The sequence below is a fragment of the Saimiri boliviensis genome, chromosome 11 (assembly GCF_048565385.1).
Source record: "Saimiri boliviensis isolate mSaiBol1 chromosome 11, mSaiBol1.pri, whole genome shotgun sequence".
Classification (NCBI taxonomy): Eukaryota; Metazoa; Chordata; class Mammalia; order Primates; family Cebidae; genus Saimiri; species Saimiri boliviensis.
In genome coordinates this window covers 41571471-41596690 of record NC_133459.1, presented here as the reverse complement: position 1 = coordinate 41596690, position 25220 = coordinate 41571471, and the positions used below count along the sequence as shown (strand labels likewise).

Sequence of the window (25220 nt, the reverse complement as noted above, 5' to 3'; positions counted from 1 at the left end):
TTTACTGCCTCAGCCTCCTTAATAGCTGGGACTACAGGCACGCGCCACCACACCCAGCTAAGTTTTGTATTTTTTAGTAGAGATGGGGTTTCACCAAATTGGCCAGGATGGTCTCGATCTCTTAACCTCATGATCCACCTGCCTCGGCCTCCCAAAGTGCTGGGATTACAGGCATGAGCCACTGCGCCCGGCCTAGTCTACCAACTTCTTATTTGAAATCAATACTCTCCAACCTAAAAGGCTGTTTGATACACAAATAGTGAAGTATTCCAGCACAATTGTCTTGTGGGGAAAAAAAGTTTCTAAGTTGGTGGTTAAAACTGCCACTTTTTCTAGCTGGACCTCTCTGAATCTCGGAAAGGGCTGGCACAACAGATTGACTCATAAGACAGTCACAACAGACTGAGCCTCTGAAGGGCTGGGCCAAGGTCAGAGGGCAATACATGGCTGAGCTCTCTGCAGCTGTGCTCCCAGCTCCCTGATGTGCTCCTGAGGCTCTTCAGGGTTATAGCAAGGCTGTGTTTAAAGTCCCTGTTCTAGTTATCATCAACAGGCAGATTAGTTTTTGAAAGCATGTGCATTAGCTCTGGGTATCACCAAACTATGTTGTAAACAGCATCAAGAAAATAGAAAAGGATGGTATATTTTACTCCTCAGCTTCCCCCAACTCATTCCTGAAGGAAGAGGGAAAGAGTGAGTGGACTAAAACATGCTTACCTATAGAAAGCTGACTTTGGGGGCCAGAGGCCAGAACTGAGAGAGGGAAGGAGAGAAAAGCAGTCCTTGATGGGATAAGGAAGCAGTCAGGGACTGGGAGCCATAACTTCTTGACTAAAGCTTGAGGACAGGATGAGGCAGAGAAAATGTCTTCTAAATAACCCCTGGAGTAGAAGACTCTTTCCGCTGAACCTGTGCTGTATCTTGGTAACAACACATATTCAACATCTCCACCTACACCTAAACTGATTGTTTCATTTCCAGGAATCCTCCCTCCACGTCACTGAGAACTTCAGTTCCTTAGAAGAAAGGCAAGCTTCAGAACTGAGTCCTGGGAGAAAAGTGGTACAAATAGAAACCACAAAAGGATCTGGATTTGGTTAGGGAGAAGAGACATTCCAGAATCATGGGGTTGGACCAGGAGCCTGAAGTCCAGGGTGCTGGGCTGGATGGTTATGGGAGCAGGTAATATGACATATCCCTAAAAGGAAGGAACCTTGAGCCCCTGCAGGGCTGGGCCGAGGTCAGAGGGCAAGGACAGGATAATATCCTTCAGCTCTGGAGCTTTACGGGGTAGTAAGGAAGAGTTCACCTTCAGGGACATATCTCCGTTAGCATAGCCTTTCCCTTCTGGCTTGGGGACGATTCGTTCCTCTGATTTGTGTAGTTCTGAACAAATGACTAGAGGTGCAGTGTTTTTTCCTCCATCATGAAGGCAAGGTTCAAAGAAAGGGCGAAGGGGGCCAGAGAAACTGTGGGTGAAAGTAAAGATGTGAGACTTGTCGGTCACATTGTAGAAAGAGATGACTCCTGCATCATAGTCCAGGAAAATCCCCACACATCGTGGAGGCTCTTTAAGGCGGAAGGAGGTCTGCGGGGATGTGAGAGCTTCATACTCATTCCCACGACTCTGTCGCAGAAGCCAGTGTCCATTGGCAGGTGAGGCAGTAACCTTCCCCTTCCTGCTCACTGACTCACTACACACCCCCAGAATCCATTTGGTCTTGTCTCCCACATACACCTCCCAGTAGTGGCAGCCAGACGTGAAGTACTCAGAGCCCAGGATGCTGACGACGAAATCAAACCTCTGGGGGTTGTCAGGTACAGACTGCCTGCTGTCTCCAAGCCTCACACATCTTTGGTCCTCAGAAAGGATGAGTTTGGGATGTGCTGTGTCTGGGTCCAGGGTCACTGCCACTGCAAAGAGTCATAGACAGGTGAGGTTTGGAAGGCTAGGTCTTAAAAGATTTGGGGATAGCTGTGCAGGGAAAAAGAATCTTTGGGTCTGCAATCACTGCCGTTAGCCCATTTTAGTTCATGGATTCTCACCCCCACCATGTGTACTGGAACCAAAGAATATTGTCTTTCAAAGACTAGGTCTCCTGGTTGAATACTAAGGAATAGAGGAAAAAGTTCTTCTTCATCTGTCTGTGAAGCTGCCTTAATCCTTTGGAAGTAATTACCTCCTATGATTTAAGCGTGCCCTTCTAAAGTTCATGTGCTGAAACTTACTCACTCATTGCTGCACTGTTCAGAATTAGGGCCTAGTGGGAGGTGTTTGGGTCATGGGAGCTCTACCCTCACAAAGGGATTAATGCAGTTTTCACCAGACTGGGTGAGTTCTCTGAAGAGTGGGTTGTGATAAGGCAGGTCAGGGCACTTTGTCTCCTCTCTGCTTTCACAGGGACTCACTTTGTTCTTTTGTTTTTCCAGAAGCAACTATGGCCATACTATGAAGTAGTACAAGGCCTTCACCAGATACAGTCGCCCCATCTCAGACCATCCAGCCCCCAGAACCATGAGCTAAATAAACCTCTTTCCTTGATAAATTAATTACCCAGTCTTGGGTATTATGTTATAGCAACAGAAAACAGACTAAGACACTACCTTTGTCTTTGATATTCCAAAAGAATCAAATGTGTGATGATAAATATAGGGTTTGATGTTAGATCCTGCAGCTACATAGCATGTTTGAATCCTAGCTCTGCCGCATGCTAGTTATGTGATCTTGGGTTGTTATTTATCTCGGAACCTTAGTTTCCTCATCTGTAAAACTGAAATAGTAACAGAACCTGTGTTGTAGAGCTATTGTGCAGACTTGATGAACTAATGAGATAGTGTGTCATTCCTACAGTGAGTGCATGATGTTCATTTTGTCACCTAAAATTACTACTTATAATTATCTATTTGCTTTATTTTATTTGAGCCAGGGTCTCACTATGTTGCCCAGGATGGAGTACAGTAGTTATTCATTGGCATGCCATCATAACACACAACAGCCTTGGCTTCCTGGCCTCAGGTGAACCTCCCACTGCAGCCTCCCAAGTAGCTGGGACTAAATTATTATTTTGAAATGTTAATATAAAGAGAAGGATTCTTTCTTAAAATTGTGGACTGTGAGTGTCACAGTGAGTCTCCTTCCTCCCCCAAATACAGGAAACAGGGTCTTCTTGGAGAGCTGGTGCATAAACCATACTCGGTTGAGGTGGTGGCAGTAAGCCAGACTGAATGTGAGATGCAAGGGTTTGTGAGTTCCCAGATCGCCAGCCAAGGTGACCTGGAGTTCTCTCGAGTGGCCAGTTCATCAATTTGTTTTACTCTGCCTGAAGGAAGATGGTGTGAACAGGAGGAGGATAAAAGGCTAGAAAATCGATCAGGATCCCAAAGCAGTGAAAAAAAACAGATCCCATTTGAACAGCAGCAAAAAAAAAAAAAAAAAAAAAAAAATGCAAACTATTTAGAAATAAACTGAAAGAGAGGTACAAGTCATTTAGAATAAAACTATGAAAACTTTTCATAGTATATACCATTGGGGCATCTGCTCAACGCATTCCCTTCTTCTCTGAGAATCTCAATCACCACCCCTAAGCAAATTGGTCTGCAGAGAAAGAAGAAAACAGCCTATGTGTAGAAAGAGGCAGAAGCAGTGGCTATTTATCTGGTTGTGGGATAGGAAGGACTTCCCAAACCTGAAAGCATGGAAGAGACTACACAGGAAAAGATAAATGAGGTTGACTACATAAAAATAAAACACTTGTGCATCAGAAAAATACTACAAGGACATGCAAATGAAAACTAATTGGTGACAAATATGACAAAGAGTTAATATAGCTTATCTAGAAAGAGTCCTCATAAATCAAAAAACAGCCCAAATAGAACAGGAACAGACAAATCACACAAAAAAGAAATACAAATAACCAATAAACCTAAGAAAAATCTCAAAAATCACAGAAAACACTTAAGAAGACCAAACCTAATATTTATCAGTGCTCTAAAAGAGGGGATACTTTCTAAACCTTAATATGACCTCAAGATAGAGCACAAAGATTTTCTTCAGTTTGATAAGGAGATATACAGATTTGATTTAAAATTTTTTAAATCACATACATTCCAGAGGAATGGAACAAAATCTAAGGTTACAAAGCCATAAGGAGGATGTGCTCTGAAATGGAGATCTATTTGATTGGTATAACTTACCAAAATGCAGCCGGGCTCTTCTCCAGCCTGAAAAACAAGAAAGAGGGTTCACTAAAGCACTAGAGATGTCCAGGCGCGGTGGCTCACGCCTATAATCCCAGCACTTTGGGAGGTCGAGGTGGGGGGATCACTTGAGGTCAGGAGTTCAAAACCAGCATGACCAACACGGAGAAACTCCATCTCTACTAAAAATACAAAATTAGCTAGGTATGGTGGCACATGCCTGTAATCCCAGCTGCTTGGGAGGCTGAGGCAGGAGAATTGCTTGAACCCAGGAGGTGGAGGTTGCAGTGAGCCGAGATCACGCCATTGCACTCCAGGCTGGGCAACAAGAGCAAAACTCCGTTTCAAAAAAAAAAAAAAAAAGCACGAGAACTCCCTAGGGTGGTGGTCAAATGTGGAGAAAGTGCATCTCACCTGAGTTTGCTGCAGCTCTTTTCAGCTCTATGAAAAAAGAAACAAGGGGGATGAACCATCACTGGAAACATTAGGGCAACAGGACATAAGTCGGTACAGAAGTTATAAGAACTTGGGAAACTTACTCAGTTCACGCCGGAGTTTCTCTAAAGAATGAAAACAATTTGGCAAATCAGAAGGAGGGTCTCTACATAGAGGCCTCCTCCCATAATGCTACAGTCCCATCCCAACCACGAGCAGATAGATACTCAATAGCCATACCCTGGAACTTCCCCAGAAGAGTTTGCAAGAGCAATTGATCTCAGCTGTGGACCATGGGAGTATCCCCAGAAGATACTACAGAGGATCAGCAAATTCCTATGTGAGCTAAACCTTATCTGCAGGCTAAATAATAACACATCTCACACCTACAGGTAACGACAACATAAATTCCGTAGATGTTGTGGGAGAAGAATAAAATATTACTTCATTTAAAACTATCACTGAGTATTGGACTTTGTGATCATGTACATTTTCTCAGTGTAATAATAATGCATAGCTATGTCACCTGCCTGTAGATGTATTTTTATTTTTATTTTGAGATGGAGTTTCACTCTTGCTGCCCAGGCTGGAGTGCAATGGTGCAATCTCGGCTCACTGCGACCTCCACCTCCCAGGTTCAAGCAATTCTCCTGCCTCAGCCTCCCGAGTAGCTGGGATGACCGGCGTGGACCACCACATCCGGCTAACTTTGTATTTTTGATGAGGTTTCACCATATTGGTCAGAGTCAGGCTGGTGTCAAACTCCTGACTTCAAGTGATCGACCCACCTCAGCCTCCCAAAATGCTGGGATTACAGGTGTGAGCCACTGCCCCCGGCCAGATTTTTTTGGAATGTTAAAAAGAGGGCCTCACACATGAAATGATGGAGAAGTGCTGCTCCAGCATATTCAGTTTAATAAGGTTCCCTTCCTCTTGGGCCTCATCTAAGGAAATGTCATGCCTGGGTGATAAAACGGACTTCCAGATGGCTTCACCTATAGGAGGTACATCTGTTCTTCTTGGTGAAACATTTCCCATTTAAAGACTAAGTAACAGTTGGGCAGAACAGAGGGGCAGAGAATACTTGAGAAAAGAGGACTCTGAAGGCCAAGAAAGTCCCAGTCCCCATGGGTTGAATTACCCTTGCCCCCTCCCTTCTGCCCCAGGAAGTGAAACTGAGATGCTCATTCTAAAGCAAAGGTGTCAGCAGGAGTTTGTGCCATGGATGAGGAGCAGAACTTACTGAGAGCTTTATGGAGTTTTCCTAAAAACCAGAAAGAGAGAGAGGAGTGAGTGATCAGATCCTGCCTCTTTATGGTGATGCTTCTATGTCACTAGTCCAGCTTCATGTCCCAGAGTTCAGACCCAGAAATCTGCAGGTGCTGGTGCCACTCTCTCAGTGACCCAGCCCGCCCAGGACTATGGTTCCTTCTTCCCCTTCCCCTCCTTTTCATCTGTCTGGTTTCATTTCTGCCGTCTGCCTGAGTGTTTCTATATTGTTTATAACTGTGGTATATGAGTGTATGTATTGCTGTCCTTTTATAGCCCATTGTTGATGATATCTAAGGTGTAAAACTAGCTAAAGGCCTAGCATGAACTTGTTAATGTGACTTTATTATTTTCTATAGTAACTCCCCTGAGGTTACAAATTTTATGAATTGGAGGTCCCAGAAGATTTGGGGAAATATGTGTATAAGACACAGGTTGCCAGGGAGAACTTGCGGCTTCTCTGGAGGGCCACGTGGCCCACATTTCCCCCTACCCAGCATTGGCCCTGATGAACAATTGAAGTTCCAAGTCTGAGTCCACCACCAGGCCCTGTGTGTGCCAAGGGCCAGGCATGTGTTAGGCATTAGGCATTGGAGCAATGCGAATGAATACAACTCAGCTCCTAAGGCGTTGATGGTTAACAGTTACCATCTCCACTACTAACAGCTTCCACTTACTGTCTCCTGTGCTGATCCTGCAGTAGGCACTGAATCCCCTCAACAATGTGAAGTGCCTAGAATTGCTATTGCCATTTTATAGGGGGCTGGTCTGAGGCTCACAGGGACACAAAATTTTCCCAAGGTCTTCCAGCTAGTAAGTGACGAAGGAGGTAGGATTCAATCCAAGTCTGTCTGACTCCTGAGTCAGAGGCCCTCGCCCTTACCCCACGCTGTTCCCTGCCGCCTTGAGCAGAACAGCCAGTGTCTGCCAGATACACCCCACACTTGTACCGCTTGGAGGAGATGTAAGGAGGGAGGAGAGGAGACGCTGAAATCATTGACTCTGGAGTCATCTGAGCCAGTGACGTGTCTTCCCAGATAGACTTCAACAAGGTATCTTTCAATTAATGTTCAATTAATTGAATAATTAATTCAAAAATATTCAATTAATGAAGACAAAATGGCAATAAGCAAAAGGAGTTCCAGGCACTGCGACAGATGTTTTTTTAAGGCTGCCTGTTTTAACACTGAAAACAATCAGGTAAGGGGGAACTTACGTGAATTTTGCTGATGAGGAAACCAAAGCCCAGAGCAGTAAAGTGACTTATTGAAGACCAGTAAGTGGCAGACCAATGATCTGATTCAGGTGTCACTGACCCCAGAGCCTGCGACCCTTCCTTTGTATCACACCACCTTTCTCTATGCAAAGGTTGTATAAATTCTTGAAATTCCTATACATCCCATATGACCACATTAATATACTTTTCAATACTATGTAGACTTCCTTTTTAAATGATTGGCAGAAAGGCTAATGAAGGGAGTTTATGGTAATCTAGGCCTATGAATTATGACCTGGACACCTCCTCACCCACTGCCACCAAATCCATAGCCTTGACATTTGCAAACTAAATTCCAGTAATACCAATGGAGGATATATGTGTGCACGTGTGTGCACAGTATTATAACAACAGACTTATAATAATGACTGTCAACATTTACATAGAAAAATGAAGAATGTGTTTTTTATTCTCTACCCCTTTTTATATATCATTACCTTTTTCTTTAGCATGGTCTGAAAGAAGATTGTCTGGAGGAAAAAAGGAGAAGATAATGAGATTTTTTTTGCCACTGCCTTGAGAGCCCCTAATTCCTACTGATTTTACCTGCTCTTGGACCTGTCCACCTGTATCTTCACCTCCGCCTGCCTGAGTTGGTCCCTAATCAACTCACATCTGGACAACAGAAATGGCAGCCCAAATTGTCTCCCACATCCTGTCTTACTCCCTCTGGTTTCTACTAAACACTGCAGCCAGAAAGAATTGTTTAGTTTTGGTTTGTTTTTTTTTTTTTTCTTTTTTGAAACAGAGTCTTGTTCTGCCACCCAGGCTGGAATGCAGTAGCACAATCTCACCTCACTGCAACCTCCGCCTCCAGGGTTCAAACGATTCTCCTGCCTCAGTCTCCTGAGTAGCTAGGATTACAGGCATGCACCATCATGCTTTGCTAATTTTTGTATTTTTAGCAGAGATGTGGTTTCACCATGTTAGTCAGGCTGGTCTTGAACTCCCGACCTCAGGTGAGCCACCTGCTTCGGCCTCCCAAAGTGCTGGGATTACAGGTGTCAGTAATCCCAGCACTTTAGGAAGCCAAAGTTTTTCAGAGCACAAAAACTGTGCTTGGCCAAGTTTTTCAAAGCACGGTTCCATCTGATATTCCCATTCCTTGTTTTACCACTGATCTTACAAGAATGACTAAAATCCTGAATGTGACCCACCAGGCCTCAGGAGGCCCAGTCCCTCCTAACTCCCCAGCCTTACCCCTGCCACTATTCCCCTTGCTCCTGCACCTGCTGAGCAGCCCAGTGAGTGCCGCTCTCCCCGACCATGCTTCTCTCTGAAGCTGTTCTTTCTGCAGTGGATGGTTTTCCACTCCCTCTTCACTCGTGACTTCTAGTCCTTCAGGACGAACTTCACGTCCTCAGCCCTCAAGCTTGGTTGATTCATCCTGGTCATAGCCTTCACAGAACCAGGAGCTTTCCTGTGTAGCATCTGTACACATTTATTTGTGTAACTATTTAATTCATCTCATCTCCCTGACTACACTGAAAGTTCCAGGAGGGCAAAGACTGTGTCTGCTTTTACTCACTATTGCATCCCCAGAATCTAGTATTGTCCAGAGCATTTAGTAGATAATTATCAACTATTTGATGAATGAATAAAAGCTTCCCCCATGTTTAACCTACCCAACTGCCACAGAATAAGATCAAGCAATGAGCTCACAGGCAAAAAAATCATTACACATACAGGAAGGCAAGCTATTTTAAGTAAGAGGCAGTAAAAACTAGAAGCAATGGATTTAGACATTGCCACCACCACCAAGGATGGCAGATAGTGGAATTTTCAGGAACAGAATCCAGGTTTGTAGGTAGGGGGGCACAGAAATTAACAACAAAAAAAAGAAACATGTCCGCTACCTCCCAGCCAAGAACACTTACCCACCTCCGTCACATGCTCATAGAGAAGCTTCTCTAAAAGAGAGAGAAAAATGTCAGCTTAGCTTAGGAAGGGCTTTTTCTCTCACAGGCACAATTGTCCCAAGATGGCCCAAGCTGCCTGAGTAAGACTGACTCTTAGTTACTATAGGTAAGCGGGCATTTGAAAGGATTAGAGAATCTTCAAACCATCAGATAAGGGGAGAAATGTTGGATTATGTGACCGTGACTTTCAAAGTCCTTTGCAGTCCTGAGATCCTGTGATATGTGACCATTTTTATGAGAGTCTTATCCAATAGATATAACTAATTTTTTTTAATTAAAAGGCTGTAATTAATTTCTTAGTTAATTAGAAGGCTGGCATAGTTGGTTCTTTTCTAATTTTTCAAAGGATGAGAATTTACAGCTTTGCCCAGGGGCCACTCTGCAGTTTACTGAGTTCCCTTTGCAATGTGTGTCCCCAGGGCACGGCTCTACTGGTTTTCTCCCGGCCAATGTGCAGGGTCCCCAACCTAAGGACAAGCATCATGTCTACCTCTACTTCTGCCTGGCCCTTTCCCAGAGCAGTCATAGTCCACTTCCCACCAGCCTGGTCTCCCTTACATGTAATTACCTTTTGCTCTTCTTTGCTTCCAGATAAGGCAAAGGCACACCATGATGAGAAGTACCAGGACAGGCAGGATCACAGCCAGAGCCATTGCTGAGGGGGAGACACTCCCCACAGATGGGGCTGAAACAGAAACCGCCAACAACTACCCTCAGGGAGATGGCCAAGAGCTTCCGGCATGCCTCAGGTGGCAGGTGACTCAGGCTCACCCCAACTGTCTCCATCACCTCTATGGAGAGATCTCTAGCCAAAATACTCTTTGCTTATCTTGGTAACTCAAGCCCTGGATGGCATTAAAGATAACTCAGGCCGGGAAGGGTGACTCCTGCCTGTAATCCCAGTGCTTTGGGAGGTGGAGGCGGGCAGGGGTTCAGGAGTTCAAGACCAGCTCGAGGTCAGGAGTTTAAGAACAGCCTGGCCAACATGGGGAAACCATGTGTCTGCTAAAAATACAAAAATTAGCCAGGTGTGGTGGCAGGCGCCTGTAATCCCAGCTACTCCTGCCTGAGGCTGAGGCAGGAGAATCACTTGAACCCGGGAAGTGGAGGTTGCAGTGAGCTGAGGTTGCGCCACTGCACTCCAGCCTGGGTGATAAGAGTGAAACTCTGTCTCAAAAACAAAAAACAAGAAACAAAAAACCTGAGATGTTCCTCTCTCAGGAATGGTTTAGATGGTCCTGCCTCAAGATGATGGCTTAAATAAATTTCTGGACCACAATCTCATCCTGCCCTATAACTCAATGGAAAAATAAGGCAGGGACTTCAGAGATCTGAAGGCACTCTCCTCACTAAGCACGTCCGGTCTTCCCAGGAGCACCTGCCTGTTTACCCCCATCAGCCCCACTGTGCTCTAGAAGAGCAAGCAGCAACCTTTTTGCTCTGAGCACTGTCCACGGGGGCAAAGCAATTTCTATGGTGCTACAGCAGCAGGCCTGAAGCGTAGGCAGGAGAGAAAGGGGAAAACAAAGGGAAATAGACGAGAAGAAACAAGTAAAAGGGGGCTATAAGTAGAAGTGGTTAAGAGCCTAAGCCCGGGTTGTATCCTTGCTCAATGCTGTGTGACCTGAAGCAGGAGACTGAGCCCATCCAAACCCAGTTTCCCTCATCTGTAAAATGTGTGCATGACAGGACTCCTTATTTCCTTGAGGTTTGGAGAGATTTAAAGAGGTCAGTCATATAAAGCACTCAGCCTCCAGAGTAGCTAGGATTACAGGCACGCACCACCACGCCTGGCTAATTTTTGTATTTTTTTGGTAGACAGGGTTTCGCCACGTGGGCCAGGCTAGTCTCCAATTTGTTTCAAGGATCTTTAAAAGGTTTAGGCCGGGTGTAGTGGTCACACCTGTAATCCTAGCACTTTGGGAGGCTGAAGCAGGAGGATCACTACAGCTCAGGAGTTTGAGACAAGCCTGGACAACATAGTGAGACCTCATCTATATTATAAATAAAAAAGAAAAAATAAGTTAAAGGTTCGAACCCTTTGACCCATTAATTCTACTTCCAGAAGCATGGAAGTAGATTTTTTTTTCCTAAAAAAAAAAATCAAAATCACTTTTCAAAAATATGTTCAAAGATGTTCACTGCACCCTTCATTATAATATAAGAAAAACTGGTAAGCATCCAGATGCCCAGAAACAGGGCTTTGATTAATTTTATTATTCTACAGCCACATGGTGAAATACTATGCAGCCCTTAAAATCATATTACTTAGGGATATGGGCAAAAAAAAAGTGCTCATGACATCCTAAGTGGAAAAAAAATCCTGGGCACAAGAATACACATATATAAACATATACCTACTCAGAGATCCATATACACAAAAAAGTCTTGCAAGAAAGATACAAAAATGTTAGCAGCAGTTCTCTCCAATTTAAGCTATTATAGGCCATTTTTCAGTTTCCTTTAAATATTTTAGATTTTTTTTCCAAATTTTAATATACATGCTCTATCCTTAGAATTTTAAAAAATTGAAAATTCCTCTTAAAGTTCCTACTAGGGTAGGAGTTTCCTCTGGAAGCACCAGCGGCTTCAAACCTGTTTCCACCCCAGCTTTTACCTGCTATGACCACGGCTGTGGCCTTCTCTTGGCCAAGGGCCATGTTGTGGACAGTTCAGAACACATTCCCCAGTGTGCTGTCCCTGACTCTGCTAGACACCGCTGTTTGGAAGAGCCCAGCTTTTTTCAGAGAGTGGGCTGAAAGTACCCTGCCTTGAGGGTCTCTCCACTTGGCCCAGGGCTCTGGGAACCATCCCACTAATCTGCACACCAGCAGGGCCTCCGCTAGGGTGTGGCCCAGCCAGAGCCCTCTCCCCCCATAGCCTCCTGTGATGAACAGAGGCAGCTGTTAATGGAACTTGAATGTCTGCCTTCTCTCCACCCTCTCCCCACGCTCCTCCCAATGGGATAAGCCAGTCTCTAGCTTTATTGTCAGACATTTAAAAATTCACCCATAGCAATAACTGAATCACATGATTCAGATTCCTTTGGGCATCTTGGTCCCCTTTTAAAAATTACTTTTCAGCTGGGTGTGGTGGCTCACGCCTGCAATCCTAGCACTTCGGGAGGCCGAGGTGAGCAGATCGTCTGAGGTCAGGAGTTGAAGACCAGCCTGGCCAATGTGGGGAAACTCCATCTCTACTAAAGAATACAAAAATTAGCTGGGTGTGGTGGTGGGCACCGATAATCCCAGCTAACTCGGGAGGCTGAGGCAGAAGAATCGCTTGAACCCAGGAGGTGGAAGTTGCAGTGAGCTGAGATTGTGCCATTGCATTCCAGCCTGGGCAACAAGAGCAAAACTCTGTCTCAAAAAACAAAAAAAAATTATTTTTCACCCCAAAGGACTCCATATTTGGAAAGTCTGTCTTTCATGTTGCATACCATGAAGTGAGGATGAATCAATTACTTCAAAACACTTACTAGTTTTGAAGTAATTGATTCATCCTCACTTCATGGTATGCAATTCCAAGTTATGACCAAAAGATAATCAGCATGTGACCGTGTGAAGCCAGTGTCATTCAAGCAAATGCAAAAACATGCTTTCGGTTGGGTTGATTTGGGTTTGGTTCGATAGACTGATTTTTTTAAATATTGGTAGACTGATTTTTTTGGTGGGCTGATTTTGGGTAGACTAATTTTTTTTTAATATTGAAGCTAGTTTGAGAACACTCTCCACTGGGTGCAGTGGCTCACACCTGTAATGCCAACACTTTGGGAGGCCAAGCGGGGAGGATTGTTGGGTTGGAAACCAGTCTGGGTAACATAGGGAGACCCCCATCTCTGCTAAAAGTAAAAAAATATTAGGCAGGCATGGCAGTGTATCTGTAGTCCCGGCTACTTGAGAGGCTGAGGTCGCATTACTTGAGCCCAGGTGGTTGAAGCTACAGTGAGCTATGATTGTACCACTGCACTCCAGCCTGGGCAACACAGTAAGGCCTTGTCTTTAAAAAAAAAAAAAAAAAAAAAAAAAAAAAGGGAGCGAGAGAGTAACACTATCTCTACCTTCTTGACCCTTTATGTACTCAGAAATCCCAGGAGAGGTCCCATTAAGTAAATCTTGTTACAGCAGGGATCTGTCCCTTGAAGCCATCATAATGAGTTCCTTGATAATAGAGCATAGAAAGATGACCCAGGGAGGAAAAGCAATTATCTGAGCCTCCGAGCCCTATGAAACCAGGACCTGCATTGCACCGTGTTTTCCAAAGTCTGGGTTCCTTCCTTATCAGAAATGCCTGGGCCAGCTTCATAGCCTCGGCTGAGATCGATGGACCTGTCTGGGTAAGGCTGAGCTGTCCTGGCAAGTAAAAACTACATTGCAGATGAAAGAAAAGCCTAGACATGGAGGTCCTGACTGAACTTGTCCAATTGCCACAGATGACCCTGGGCACCTCAAACCCATCCTAACCTGCAACCTGCAGGATCACGGTGTCCTCTTTACTCAGATTTCCAACCTGGATCAGACATCGGTAAGACCCTCCGTCCTCAAGGCGCACGTCGAGGATCTGCAGAGTGACGCTTCCCTCTTGGGGGTCTCTGACCAGCGCCGTCCTCCCCATATATTCCGGCATCAAATCTTCATCCCGGTCCTTCCCATCCCGGAACACGTGAACAGCCTGGGAGCGCTGCGGGTACGGGGACCGCAGCCACCTCACCTCCTTGGGCACCGTCCCGGGCCAGAGGGAGAGAGGGCAGAGCAGCTCGGCTGTGCCCCCTAGCGGAGCCACGTGGAACTTGCTGGCATCCCCGGCGAGGCCTGGACCAAAAAAAAAAAAGAGACAAGGCTGACCGGGAGGGAGCGCAGGAGAAAGCTTGGGAAGAGACGAGGAAGGGGATACCCCAGGGACGGACAGAGCCCGGGAAGGGCTCTAGAAAGGATTGCTGCGGCGGAGGGAACAGAACCCCAAAAGCAATCATGTTTCCAACCAAGCTTCCTTATTCTAGGATCCCAGCATCCCACGTACCAGGCAAGGAAAGAGGATCAGAAACTCCTACCTGACACGTGTGCAGGCAGCCCGAGGAAGACGAGAGGGATGAGGCAGCCAGAGAGCCAGGAGCCAGCAGAACTCGCCATCTCCATCCGAACTAGGACAGACAGAGGGAGACAGCACGAGCGAGCGGGCTGATGAGCTTGGCGTGCGTGACACAGGGTGTGACCCAGGAGCCGGGCTGACACGGCTTTGCTGGTGCTCTGGGATCACAAAGGCCGGGGTTCCGATCCCAGCTCTGCTACTTACCTCCTCGGGATATTGCGACCGAACTTCTCTGAGACTGTTTCTTCATCTTCAAAACGAGTTATTTTGTGAACTGTGCCCCATTTGAGGGATTATGGTGGGGGTTGAAAACGGTAAATGTTCACAAGGAGGCTGGCATGTTAAGTCTAAATGCAGTGAGTGAGGATAACAGTGCAGATGAGATGAGTGAGGATCCAGAACTAAGCAAGGAAACACCAGTAGTGGTCTTTTTTTTTTTTTTTTCTTAGATGGAGTTTCACTTTTGTCGCCCAGGCTGGAGTGCAATGTTGCGATCTCAGGCTCACCACAACCTTCACCTCCCCGGTTCAAGCGATTCTCCTGCCTCAGCCTCCTGAGTAGCTGGGATTACAGGCACCTGCCACCATGCCCAGCTAATTTCGTATTTTTAGTAGAGATGGGGTTTCTCCTTGTTGGTCCCACCTGGGCCTCCCAAAGTGCTGGGATTACAGGCATGAGCCACTGCGCCCAGCCATGGCCTCTTTTTATAGTTGGTGTCCAAGGCCAGGCTTGGGAAGTGCCTGTTTCAAGCCAATCTTTGCCCATGATGCAGCCTGGAGGTCTTCCCTGACAGCCTTCCAATTGACTCTTGACAAATAACAGATCAAGGCAGTGAGGTCCTTCCATGTCACCCTGAAGGCACTAATCCTACAATTTCAGTGTCTGGAGCTAGAAAGACCTGGGTTCAAGTCTTAGCTCTGCCTATTAGTAGCTGTGTGTCCCTAGGAAGGTTGCATAACATCTCTGGGCCTTGGGTTCTTAATCTATAAAGGGGAATCGTCCTCACAGGTGAGTGTGAGGGTTCAAAGAGATAGTCCCTGCAAAGCACTGGCCACAAATGCCTGGCAGAACAAGTGCTCAATAAGTGTGTAGTCATTGTTATTTTTACTAACTAAATGAGGAAAATTATCCCTGGCAGGTACAGATGACTGTGTGCATTAACCACAGGGAGACCCTAAAGGATTTCCTCCTGTAAAGCTCTTTCCCCACCTGCTTGCTACTGCCTGAAATTGCTTTAGCAGGAAACAGAATTTCTCATGCCACAAGTGAGGATAAAGCTTAAAATATAAACACTCTAGGAAAAGACAACTCATCTCTTAAATTCTCTCCACGGTTCAAATCCTTTCCAAAGAGGAGGTTTTTGTATAAGTCAGTAGGCCCGGTCCCTGAAGGTCATGGAAAAGGTCACGGCACCTGGAGGAGGTGTCAAACGGAGATTGGGAAACTAAAAATTGAACATATTCTCACTTTGAACACCCAATTCTGTTCTCTTATGGCAAAGAGCACACTAGTTTAAGATTCTTATTTTTCTCTAAGTCATATTTTATGCAACATACCCCTCTAATCAAATGACAACATACCACTAGGCCATAGTGAGGTTAGGATCACATTAGGACACATTTTTTGTGACTGTCCCACCCACTGTCACCAGCTACTAAAAAACTACACAAGAGAAGTTAAGTAAATGAGAAAAGCTCTCTATTTTCTCAATTATGGTTGAAGGTAGAAGTAGGCAGGGCCCACGATTTCCTAGAGTTATCCCCAAGCCCAAAATCCCTCAACTTTCTAGTGACTATGAAGCACACCCTGGGTAGATGTGCCCAGAGTGACACAGAGCTCCAAGCTAACCCAAGGCTGCCTGAAATTGAATAGGAGCCACAATCCAAGATTCAGACAATCTATGAAGTGGTGAAGAGGGTGAGCTCTAGGCTGGGCATGGTAGCTCACGCCTATAACCCTGCACTTTGGGAAGCCAAGGCAGGAGGATCACTTGAACTCAGGAGTTAGACAGTAGCCTGGGCAACATAGTGAGACTCCATCTCTGCAAAAAATAAAAGAAAATTAGCTTGGCATGGTGGCATGCACCTGTAGTCCTAGCTACTCAGGAGGTTGAAGTGGGAGGATTACTTGAGCCTGGGAGGTTGAGGCTGCAGTGAGCCGTGATTGCACCACTGCACCCTAATCTGGATGACAGAGTAAGACTCTGCCTCAAAAAGAAAAAAAAAAAAGAAAAAAAAGACCTTTAAAAAAAAGGATGAGCTCTAGAGTCAGCCTGGGCTCAAGTCCTGGCTCTGCCATTTCCTAGCTGGTGGCCTTCGACAGTTTAGTTTACTTCAAACCTCCTCTTGCTCACACATGAAATGAAATAGTAGTAGTAATATAACCCTCATGGATAGGGTTATGGGGAGGGTCAAAGAAAATACATGTAAAATGATTCGCACCAGATGCTGGAAATAAAAAGCAAATGAATTCCTCCTGTTAGATTGTCACTCTATGCAAGAAGTGCTAACAGGTCTTTATTTCATATTTTCTTATGCAGATGTAAGAACCATCTGGTCAGGCCGGGCGCGGTGGCTCAAGCCTGTAATCCCAGCACTTTGGGAGGCCGAGGCGGGTGGATCACGAGGTCAAAAGATCGAGACCATCCTGGTCAACATGGTGAAACCCCGTCTCTACTAAAAATACAAAAAATTAGCTGGGCATGGCAGCGCGTGCCTGTAATCCCAGCTACTCAGGAGGCTGAGGCAGGAGAATTGCCTGAACCCAGGAGGCGGAGGTTGCGGTGAGCCGAGATCGCGCCATTGCACTCCAGCCTGGGTAACAAGAGCCAAACTCCGTCTCAAAAACAAAAAACAAAACAAAACAAAGAACCATCTGGTCACTATACTTATCTCCAGGATGTATTCTTCTAATCTAACTGGCCAGGATGGCCCCTTCTTCCACCTCATCAACATGTAATATATCAATATTGTAGTAGTCAACATCCTATTAAGGTATGGCTGAATTAACACTAAATCATAAATATGTTTCTAAATTGTAATTTTGTTCTAAATCAATAATGGTTCCTATTTATTGCATTTGTAGGTTCTCTATATATATTCTCTTCAGTACTGACAACATCTCTGAAAAGTAGGTATTATTCTCTTTTACACTTAGAACAGGAAAGGCAATCATACACAAATCAGGTTACTGAAGTGAATTGCCAGGATCCTTTCTGGAATCAGATAGAATGGAAAACATGGATAAACAAATGAATGAATACATGCCTGCATAGCCCTGTATCACAAGTTACAGAATAAGCAAATGACCACCTCACTTTACAGAGTGATTATCATGGAATCCCTTTACAAAGAAAATTTCCCTAATAAATATAAAATACAATTTCACTTCCTAAAGTTCAATATGCATGCCACAATCTGGGGCTTTTTCTGTCTTATTGTAGAAAAATCAGGAAATTACCCAAAACAAGGACAAAAATTTCAAGTCATCTGTAATTCCTCATGACCGCACCCCTGCACTCCAGTCTGGATGACAGAGCAAGACCCTGTCTCAAATAAATAAATGAATACTTTATATGCTGTTTTGATACCTGATATGTTCACCAAGTGCTACATTATGTGCATTTCCCAAGGTGATCAAATATTCTTTACATGACCTTAGGATTCCATTATGGACATAGAATTTTAGAAATTAGGTTATAAAATGTAAAAGTTTTAAAATAATTCTATATTGGAGGATATTTAGGTTGTCTTCCAATACATCACTATTATAAACGTTGCTTCAGGTGACAGTGAATTGAGGGCTAGAATCCGAGGGCTCAGTCCTAATCTTGGCTTTGTCCCTTACTCCTACATGACTTTGTAACTTTTTTCTTTTTTTTTTTTGGAGACTGAGTCTCGCTCTGTCGCCATGCTGGCGTGCAGTGGCGCGATCTCAGCTCACCGCAACCTCCTCCTGAGTAGCTGGGACTATCTATAGGTGTGCACCACCATACCCAGCTAATTTTTGTATTTTTAGTAGAGACAGGGTTTCACCATGTTGGCCAGGATGGTCTCGATCTCCTGATCTTGTGATCCACCTGCCTCGGCCTCCCAAAGTGCTGGGATTACAGGCATGAGCCACCACACCTGGTCCTGACTTTGTAACTTTAAGCAGGTCATTTAGATTCTCAGGCCTTGAGTTTCCCATCTTTAAAATGGGAAGACTTTTCATTTGCACTGCCAAATTGCCCTCCAGAAAAGTCGTATTAATTTACCAAAGTATTATGTGAATTTTCATGTTTTCCCACAACCTTATTATCACTGGATGTTATTTTTTAAAAAATATTTGCCAATTTGATGAGTAACAAAATGCTATCTTTTTTTTTTTTTAATTTGATGGTGTTCCATTTTGATTTGTATTTCTTTGATTACTCACTTGTTATTTGGATTTTGTCAATTGTCTATGTACTTTGTTCATTTTTCTATAGGGACATTTATCTCTTAATGGCTTGCAAAATTCTTCATAAACTAACCATTTTTTTTTCCACTACACATGTTGGAAACATTTTCCCCCAGGCAGTTATTTACATTTTAAGTTTGAAACAGTTTAATTTTTAAAACTTCTAAATCAGAAAAAAGATTGTAACAGATGTTCTCTTGACAATCCCAAGCAGTTTAAGATGACCTTGCAAATCTGCAAATGATCAGTCTGAAAGCACACAGCACAGGGTCCAGCAAATAGTGAGAGCTAAACCAGCATTGTGTGTAATTTAGTCATGATGACAATATTACTTAAATAAGAGTCCTTTGAAAAAACCCATCCAGCTCTCTTGTCACTTGTCTCCTTTTGTGTTTCTTTAGTGATAGCTAACAGCTGCCCCATTTCATCCTTGAAAATGTTCTTGTGCATAAGGAGAAGGGATTATTTCGCTACTGAACCTGAGGATCCTGAGAAAGTTAAAGGACTAAACAACATGAAGAGAGGGGAGAACTCACCACCTTCTGGATCATGGACCCTTGTTCCTCTCACAGGCAAAGCTGGAGTTTGCAAGCTGGAAACACTCCTTACCCATGAAGAGAGATCAGCGGGCAGCAGACAGAAGCATCAGGAAGGTCGAGGGATATGGGCCAGGGAAAGTTCATATTTTATGAAATGAGAGGCCAGGGCTCTCTCTGCCCCGCAGAACTCCCTTCTAACTGTCCCTGTAAACCAGCAAGCCACACCCTGTCTGTCGGCCTTTGATAAAAGAACAGAGCAAAAAGGAGGCTCCCAAAAATCGAGGGAACCGCTGAGTATGACTGACCAGGTAGAAGGGACCTTTGCCCCTCTGCTGCCTTCTCCTCCAATGCTGCCAATAGTAATTCTCTTTGATGCGTTTTGATCCTATCACATGCTTTCTAAAAACCTTCCCCCCTTTACTTTTCAAATCAGAGTAAATTGGAAGATTGGTTTCAAAGACATCCACCAGTTAGCCACGTTCTTTAACTCACTATCTTTATCTACAGCTACACCCTGACATGTGCCTTCTGACAAGCAAACTTGCTGACTGTTCAGCATGTGATAAACACTTCCCTCCTGTCTTGTTTTCATAATATCCTTAACTGCATATTCATAATCTCCGTAATTATATCCTTAATAATACATTATACATTTTTATGTCTTTTTAAAGATGGAGCCCATTGTACGTAATTCCCAATGATTCTTTTTATCTGACATTAATTTCTGAGTCTAGCAGACATCTGTGGCGGCCCACACCATGTCCCCTCAGCCCACTCAATTTTGGTGTAGCTGAGACTTGTAGGCAAGCTGCCAGCAAGCCCTCACAGGCCACAGCATCCTTCGGCTTACCTGTCTCAGGGCTCTCTACAAAGCCTTGGAAGGGCTGTGCAGCCCAGGATCTCACCAAAGCCAAAGTCTTGGAGACAGAAACAGCAGTGAGGGGAGTCAAGGGAAAATGCTCCAGCCTTACTCCTTCAGCTCTGCGCTGTATTCTACATGATTCCTCCAAATGTTCCCAATGTGACTGAGCACAGTACTCCACAGTGACAGGTGCTCCATACTGCACCTTTTATTGACTTTTTTCCTTCTTTGCTCACTCCCATTTCTGCTTCCTGGGATCACCTCCTAAACGCACTCCTGCACCAAAAGACTTGTCTCACATCTCATACTCTGTTTTGGGGGAGTACAAATTAAGACACTGAGATTAATCTAGTTTGTTTCACAGAGTGCTAGGATACTCAGTCACTACTATACAGTACAGTATACCATTATATAAATCTACCAACCACTTCTCTCATCCCTTACTGATAGAAATGTGGGTTGTTTCCAGGCATTTGCCTTTAGAAACAGGACTGCCCTGAACATTCTTGATAGATATTTCCTGCTCACATGTGCAAGAGTTCCCCTAGAGCAGCAGTTCTTTTTTTTTTTTTTTTTTTTTTTGAGACAAAGTTTCGCTCTTGTTACCCAGGCTGGAGTGCAATGGCGTGATCTCAGCTCACCGCAACCTCCGCCTCCTGGGTTCAGGCAATTCTCCTGCCTCAGCCTCCCGAGTAGCTGGGATTACAGGCACGTGCCACTATGCCCAGCTAATTTTTTGTATTTTTAGTAGAGACGGGGTTTCACTATGTTGACCGGGATGGTCTCGATCTCTCGACCTCGTGATCCACCCGCCTCGGCCTCCCAAAGTGCTGGGATTACAGGCTTGAGCCACCACGCCGGGCCTAGAGCAGCAGTTCTTAATGTGTGGTCCACGAACCTTGGAAGTCCCTGAGGCCCTATCAGCCAGGTTAAAACTACATTCATCATAATAAAGACGTTGTTTACCTTTTTCATGGTATTGACATTTTCAAGGACCCTGCAAAAGCAACAATGGGTAAAACTGCTAGTACAAATCAGCAGGTGGCACCAAACTGTAGTAGAAGTGACAAATTTTATTAAATCTCAGCTCTTACATCTTTTCAGTATTCTCTGTGACAAAATGGGAAGGATGCATAAGCAGTTATGCTGCATATCAAAGTATGATGACTTTCTCAAGGAAAAAACTTTACGTGATTGAGTTGTGAGCTGAAGGAAGCACTTGACTCACAAAGCACCAGGCTTACCTGACAGCACAGCTGAAAGACAAAGTATAATCATTCAGACCTGGGTATCTGGCAGACATTTTCTCCAAAACGCATAAAATGCACCTGTCACTTCAAGAAAAGCAACTGACAGTGTTTGTTGTCAATGAGAAAATTCAACCTTTTGAGCAAAAGTTAGAATTTTGGAAATTTTTTATCTGCTATTATGAGCTTGATAATAGCAAAAGACTTTTCTGCTGAGACTGGTATTGGTATTAATAAATGTGATTTTTTTGATGTTGTATAATGTGTCAACATTTAGAAGATCTGCATAACTCAGTGACCCAGCAATTTCCAAATGACCAATGCACGTGTTGACAAAACCCTGCATGGGTAAAATGTTCATTTAAAATGCAAGAAAAACGCCGGGCGCGGTGGCTCAAGCCTGTAATCCCAGCACTTTGGGAGGCCGAGGCGGGTGGATCACGAGGTCAAGAGATCGAGACCATCCTGGTCAACATAGTGAAACCCTGTCTCTACTAAAAATACAAAAAATTCGCTGGGCATGGTGGCGTGTGCCTGTAATCCCAGCTACTCAGGAGGCTGAGGCAGGAGAATTGCCTGAACCCAGGAGGCGGAGGTTGCGGTGAGCCGAGATCGCGCCATTGCACTCCAGCCTGGGTAACAAGAGCGAAACTCTGTCTCAAAAAAAAAAAAAAATGCAAGAAAAACTGTGAGTGTTGCTATAATGGAGTATAAAAAGGTCATTGCTGTGGTTTCAGATTTCATGTTACAATTAAACTTTAAAAAACTACCACTTGCTGAGTTTTGGTGTCTTATCAAAGAACATCCATGATTATCTGAAAAGGCTATTGAAATGTTCCTTTTCCAATTACATACACTTCAACCACAAAACATATTGAAACATATTGCAGCAGATTGAAAGATATAGCTGGCTTGAGAATACAGCTGTCTTCTATTGAGCCAGACATCTAAAAGATTTACAACCGTTAAAAAGAATAAAATCCTGTCATTCAAAGTGACATGGATGGAACTAGAAGCTTATTTCACTTATGTTAAGTGAAATAAGCCAGGCACAGAAAGTTAAACACCACATGTTTTCACTCATAGATGTTAAAAAGAAATTAATCTCATAGAAGTCAAAAACAGAATAGAAGTTACTAGAGGCTGGAGAGGGAAGGGAAGGATAGGGAGAGATTTGTTCAGTAACACAAAATCACAGCTAGGTAGGAGGAACAACTTCTGGTGTTTTGTAGCACTGTAGGATGAGCATAGTTAACAATAACGTATTATGTAGTTTGAAATAAAGAAGAAAGGATATTGAATGCCCCCAACACGTAAAAATGACCAATGTTTGAGATGATGCATATGTTTATTACCCTGATCTAATCACTACACATACCCCATAAATATGTACCGTATGTGTCAATTGAAAATTAATTAGGGCCAGGTGTGGTGGCTCACGTACGTAATCCCAGGACTTTGGGAGGCTGAGGCAGTCGGATCACCTGAGGTCAGGAGTTAGAGACCATCCTAGCCAAATGATCAAAAAGAACATTTCCCAGAATGGAAGACTATGTTTCCCAATTGAAAGGGGGCCACCCAGTGCTTAGCATAATGAATGAAAAATACTTACAGGGCAGTTTATTAAGAGCGTTCAGAACATCAAGGATCAAGGAGAAAAATATCCTAAAGGCTTCCAAAAACTAATAAACTAACAAAATATACAGGAAGTAACAGAAGTCGGAATAAAACAGTCTCCTCAAGAGTCTAGCCACATGAGAAGCCAGATGACAATGAATCAATGCCTTTAAACTTCTGAGGGAAAATAATTTCCAAGTGGAAATCTGTCACTCAAGGATGAAAGAAAACAAAGTCATTTTTAGAAAAGCAAGGACTCAAAAATTTACCTTCCATGAACTCTTTCTGGGGAGTTAATGGCCAAGAGTCCACTGATAACGCGCAAAAGAGACAGACGAAGCACAAACTCATGACAGAATAAAATGAGAGAATAAAACAAGAATGGAAGGCCAGGCGCGGTGGCTCACGCCTATAATCCCAGCACTTTGGGAGGCCGAGGCGGGTGGATCGCGAGGTCAAGAGATCAAGACCATCTGGTCAACATGGTGAAACCCCATCTCTACTTAAAAAAAAATACAAAAATTAGCTGGGCATGGTTGCGCATGCCTGTAGTCCCAGCTACTCGGAGGTTAAGGCAGGAGAATTGCCTGAACCCAGGAGACGGAGGTTGCTGTGAGCCAAGATCGCGCCATTGCACTCCAGCCTGGGTAACCAGAGTGAAACTCCATCTCAATAAAAAAAAAAAAAAAAAAAGAATGGAAAAACATAAGATCCAGAGCAGAGGATCTGGCACAGGAGAAACAAGAAGACAATCTCCAGAATGTGGTCAGGCCTGTAATACCAGCTACTCGGGAAGCTGGGGCGGGAGAATCGCTTGAAACAGGAAGGCAGAGGTTGCCGTCAGCCAAGATTGCGCGCCACTGCACTCCAGCCTAGGCAAAAGAGCCCAACCTTGTCTCAAAAAAAAAAAAAAAGATATTCATTATACTTTCCTCTGATTGCTAAAGTATAAATGTTTACTGCAGAAATTTTGGAAAATCTGGACGCAATTGCTCACATCTGTAAATGCCAGCACTTTGGGAGGCCAAGGCGGGAGGATCATTTGAGTCCAGGATTTCCAGATCACCCTAGGAAACATAGTGAGACCCATCTCTACAAAAAATAAAAAAATTAGCCAGGCATGATGGTGTGTGCCTGTATTTCCAGATACTTTGAAGGCTGAGGTGGGAGGATTGCTTGAGCCCAGGTTACAGTGAGTTGTGACTGCACCACTGCACTCCAACCTGGGTGACAGAGCAAGACCCATCTATTTTTTAAAAATTAAATAAAATTTTAAAAATTGTGCAACAGATCTCTAGAACTTTTTCACCTTACAAACCTAAAACTCTATACCCTTTAAACAATTCCTCTTCTCCCTCTCTCCCAGCCACTGGTAGTCACCATTCTACTTTCTGTTTCTTAGACTTGGACTGTTTTCGATACTTCATATGAATGGATACATACAGTATTTATCTTTTTGGGGGGTTGTGCTCACTTTTAAGGCTTTTGACACCTAGTATTAAACTGATCTCCAGAAAGGTTGGAACGATTTACAGTTTGGCAGGAAGCGCGTGAGTGTCCACCTGGGCTGAGTTCATTGCTTGCTCAGCAGCTATCAATTGTTTTCATTCATTCTTACTAGTTTGACGGTGGAATAAATAGTAGACCCGAACATGGTTTTACTTTGGATAAGGTCATTGTCCTGTGAATCCTGGCTGAAATACTTGCTGCAGCAGTTAGGAACTGTGTGACCCTGGACAACTCACTAAACTTTTCAGTGCTTCTGTACCCTTATGCGTAAAATAGGGATAATAATACACACGTATACATTATACACACTTATTATGAGGCATTAATGTGAAGCTGTAAGAACAGTGCCTGGAATATAGTAAGCCCAAAGGTGAGGTAGCTATTATTTTTTGGTCAATCCTTGCTAATGTAATACATGGAAAATCACAGCCAGCTACTTTAATTCACATCTCCTCGGTAATCAGTGAACGTGAATGTTTCTCTGTATTTATACCATTATGGCTAATGGTACTTCTGTCAAGATTTCCTTTTTCAAAGCACTGTGGCAAACGGGATCTCACTTGATCCGCCCAATAAACTTATGAATGAAGGTGGCAATTACCAATCCCCACTTTTCGAATTAAAAAACTGAGGCTCGGAATTCTAATTCTGAGCAGTTCCAATTCCAGGATTAAGATCTCACCCTCTAAAACCTAGTAGCGGTTGCAGAAAATAACCAAGAAAAAGCTTTTGTGAGCCGTAACCACCACCCACCCCGCCGTGGCCCCGCCTCTGCCCCGCCCCGGCACCGGCTCGCCCCGCCCCACCCTGCACTCGAAGCGG

At 44.2% G+C, this 25220-nt stretch overlaps 1 protein-coding gene across 2 annotated transcripts; it reads right to left on the bottom strand.

The window, feature by feature from the left end:
• Window positions 1-295: 295 nt before the first annotated feature.
• On the bottom strand, window positions 296-25175 carry ERMAP (erythroblast membrane associated protein (Scianna blood group)). Of its 2 annotated transcripts, none has more exons than XM_074380662.1 (11): window positions 19161-25175; window positions 14147-15597; window positions 13560-13907; window positions 9665-9781; window positions 9055-9087; window positions 7615-7647; window positions 5876-5896; window positions 4737-4757; window positions 4612-4638; window positions 4195-4221; window positions 296-1914 (listed from the first exon to the last, which is right to left on the bottom strand). In XM_074380662.1, exons 2-11 carry the CDS (start codon window positions 14229-14231, stop codon window positions 1199-1201), a joined length of 1428 nt encoding a protein of 475 aa, XP_074236763.1. In that variant the 5' UTR covers window positions 14232-15597; window positions 19161-25175; the 3' UTR covers window positions 296-1198. The 2 variants fall into 2 exon arrangements, with proteins under 2 accessions (XP_074236763.1, XP_074236764.1); XM_074380663.1 differs by having other exon boundaries at window positions 14147-14236.
• Window positions 25176-25220: the final 45 nt, after the last annotated feature.

Excerpts from the sequence above, each read along its gene's own strand:
- ERMAP (XM_074380662.1), bottom strand. The coding sequence starts at position 14,231 with ATGGAGATGGCGAGTTCTGCTGGCTCCTGGCTCTCTGGCTGCCTCATC. Across the intron at positions 13,908-14,146 it reads GCTGCCTGCACACGTGTCAG|GCCTCGCCGGGGATGCCAGC; the intron begins GTAGGAGTTTCT and ends TTTTTGGTCCAG. Across the intron at positions 4,758-5,875 it reads AAAACTCCATAAAGCTCTCA|AGAAACTCCGGCGTGAACTG; the intron begins GTAAGTTCTGCT and ends TTCATTCTTTAG.